Genomic DNA, 2,521 nt, shown 5'->3' on the forward strand with positions numbered 1-2,521 from the left:
TAGAATAAAAGATACCTTTTTAATCAGCGGGAGGTAAGATTTCACAGCAAACACAAAACGTAGTGCAGACTTCTGGCAGAAGCCATGACACGTTTTTGTGCATTATGGATGTGTGCTTTTTCTGTCAAATTCATGGTTTACATACAATGTGCCCCTTTCAGAAAAATGATCAAAACCAATAATCATCATTGCAATATTATTCAAATAAAAATTAAATCAACAATTGATAATAATACAATACATACACAGAATAATGAAAAAGTTCATTGCCGAACCCAACGAGATGAGTGTCCTTTTGCATTTACACGATAAAATGGAGGAAAAAAGGTGCAGATATTTTCCACTGTAAAAACGACTGCATCCGCTCAAGATTTTAAAAAAATGAATCAAAAAAAGTGGAGTGAGTTCGTAGAGATCATACAGCGAGCAGCCCGGTGAAACTGCTTAAACATACAAACACACATACACCTGCCTTCCTGTGTGTGTTCAGCCCTGTTAGTGTCCTGAACTAGGGAGGAAGTCCGGGAGGCAGGGAGATTCAGTCAACAAGCTCTTCCTGTGGCTCTGGGGCTGTTTCCTGTTGCTGGTGGCCATTTTGCACAAGCCGGGATGGGCCACTTTCATGTGAGTCCTCTGCTCGTGGGATGTCCCAGAAGGCTGTGCAGAAAAGGCCAGAGATCCGATGGGCAGAGGGTGCCGGGGGTCGGTTGACAAGAGGGGGCAGGGTTAAAAAGAAACGGGGGGTTGTTGGAGAAGGTTTGAAAACAAAACGAAAAAGAAAAGCCCAAATAAAACGATATCAGACGAAATCACACACTCATCGTCATGTTGGGTGAATACTGGAAAGAGAGAAAGGGGAGGGGGGGTATATATAGGGAGGTGAGATTATGAGAACTTCACACAGAGCAAATACAAGATGGTTATGTCATCACTGAATATGTTAAGATGGACACCAATAATCTGACAATAAGACAATACTCTGATAAGAGTTGACCATGTAAATCGATTTTCGATTGATTCAATGCGATTAAGGTCATAATCATAATGTGTGTGTGTATTATTATGGAATTATTTTAATTCGTCTTCCAACTGTGTTTCTAGAAAGACTTATGTTTTTAAATCTTGAATCTTCTCTAGGCAAATTACATTTGCAACACTCATCAGACACTCCTTTATAAATTCTCCGTCAGTGAAGGGTTTCCTGTGCTGTGCGATTAGCTGAGCTACCTCATAACTAGCCAGCTTAGAATTTTCTGGCACTTTATTAGCATGAAAAAACTGCTGTTGTTGAGCTGATAGGGCAGCTGCCAATTGTTTTACTTTTTGATCTCGTTCGACACCAGTGTAAGAGCTCAAAGCCTGTTGTTTTGTTTCATAATGTCTTTTAATATTATATTCCTTCATTACTGCAACTGACTCCTGGCAAACTAAACAGACACATTTCCCGCTGACCTCTGTGAAGAAATATTTTTTGCCCCAACGTGTCTGAAATTTCCTGCAGTTTCTGTTGATTGTTCTTTTTCTTGGTTGCGCCATGGCTCGCCAAAACGTGATTATCAATTATGTTTCTTTCAGTTTGGTCGGTTCGTTTTACGTAATGACAGGAACTGCTGCCTTATTGATTGGTTACTTATTGAATTATGTTCATTTTTGTGTAGCGGGCCAGATTCTATTAATATTTAGAAAAAGCCTCGCGGGCCGCCACAAAACCGATTGCGGGCCACAGATGGGTCGCGGGCCATAGTTTGTACACCCCTGGTCTATACACACACAGCTGTTTGACACTATTCTCTGCACCTACCAAGTCAGTGAAGGACCACAGACACCTGCATCGCGAAATGCAGAGGTTTTTTTTTTCATATGGCGTGCAGTATCAAAATTCCATTAAAGCTACACTCTTCCAGCAGGTCATAGTCGCATCCAATATCTCGTTTGTCACGGGGCATGCATGAAATGCTCCTAATTAAAAGTGAAAGTGCCAAACTACAGGTAAACTCGATAAATTAAAAATAAAACACCCGAAATTACATCAAACTCTGGAGGAAATGTGTATAGAGTGGTGATGCAATGACGTTAACCGATCTATGTGCTATAACATGTAAAACGGGATCATGAAAGGAACATTCAAAAAGCAACTCATGTAAACACTTTAATCATATTATTGTCTTATTCAGATTAAGGCAAATCATTCAATTACTGATGTCCATGTAAACGTAGTCACTGTCTCAAAATACAGCAAGAAAATGTGTGATTTTGTTGACAAAGTAGTAACCCAAGACAGAATACTTCAAGATAAAAGACCTAAGCGTCTGTCTGGGAAACTGCTGGTCTTTTATAACAGAAGCCATTCCAGCACTCACTCTTGGACTGAATCATTAACACTTATAAATCAAATCATTTTCAATCTCTTTCTTTATGTTCTGTATACAGTATATTTGATATTCTGGTCTGTTATACGTTTTATGTCCACTAGGTGGGGCCTTCTGAGTGCCTGCTGGGCAGATCTACACCACTGCTCAAA

At 39.9% G+C, this 2,521-nt stretch overlaps 1 protein-coding gene across 2 annotated transcripts in view; it reads right to left on the minus strand.

Annotated features, from left to right (window-relative positions):
• Nucleotides 1–2,521, minus strand: part of zgc:110158 (uncharacterized protein LOC553590 homolog) — a 38,032-nt gene continuing 35,511 nt past the window's right edge. For both annotated transcript variants that reach the window (XM_056479423.1, XM_056479413.1), the window contains one exon: nucleotides 1–839. In XM_056479423.1, the coding sequence (XP_056335398.1) occupies nucleotides 810–839 (30 nt within the window). In that variant the 3' untranslated portion in view covers nucleotides 1–809. The remainder of the gene's footprint in view (nucleotides 840–2,521) is intronic.

Source organism: Danio aesculapii, chromosome 2 (genome assembly GCF_903798145.1).
Source record: "Danio aesculapii chromosome 2, fDanAes4.1, whole genome shotgun sequence".
NCBI classification, from domain to species: Eukaryota; Metazoa; Chordata; class Actinopteri; order Cypriniformes; family Danionidae; genus Danio; species Danio aesculapii.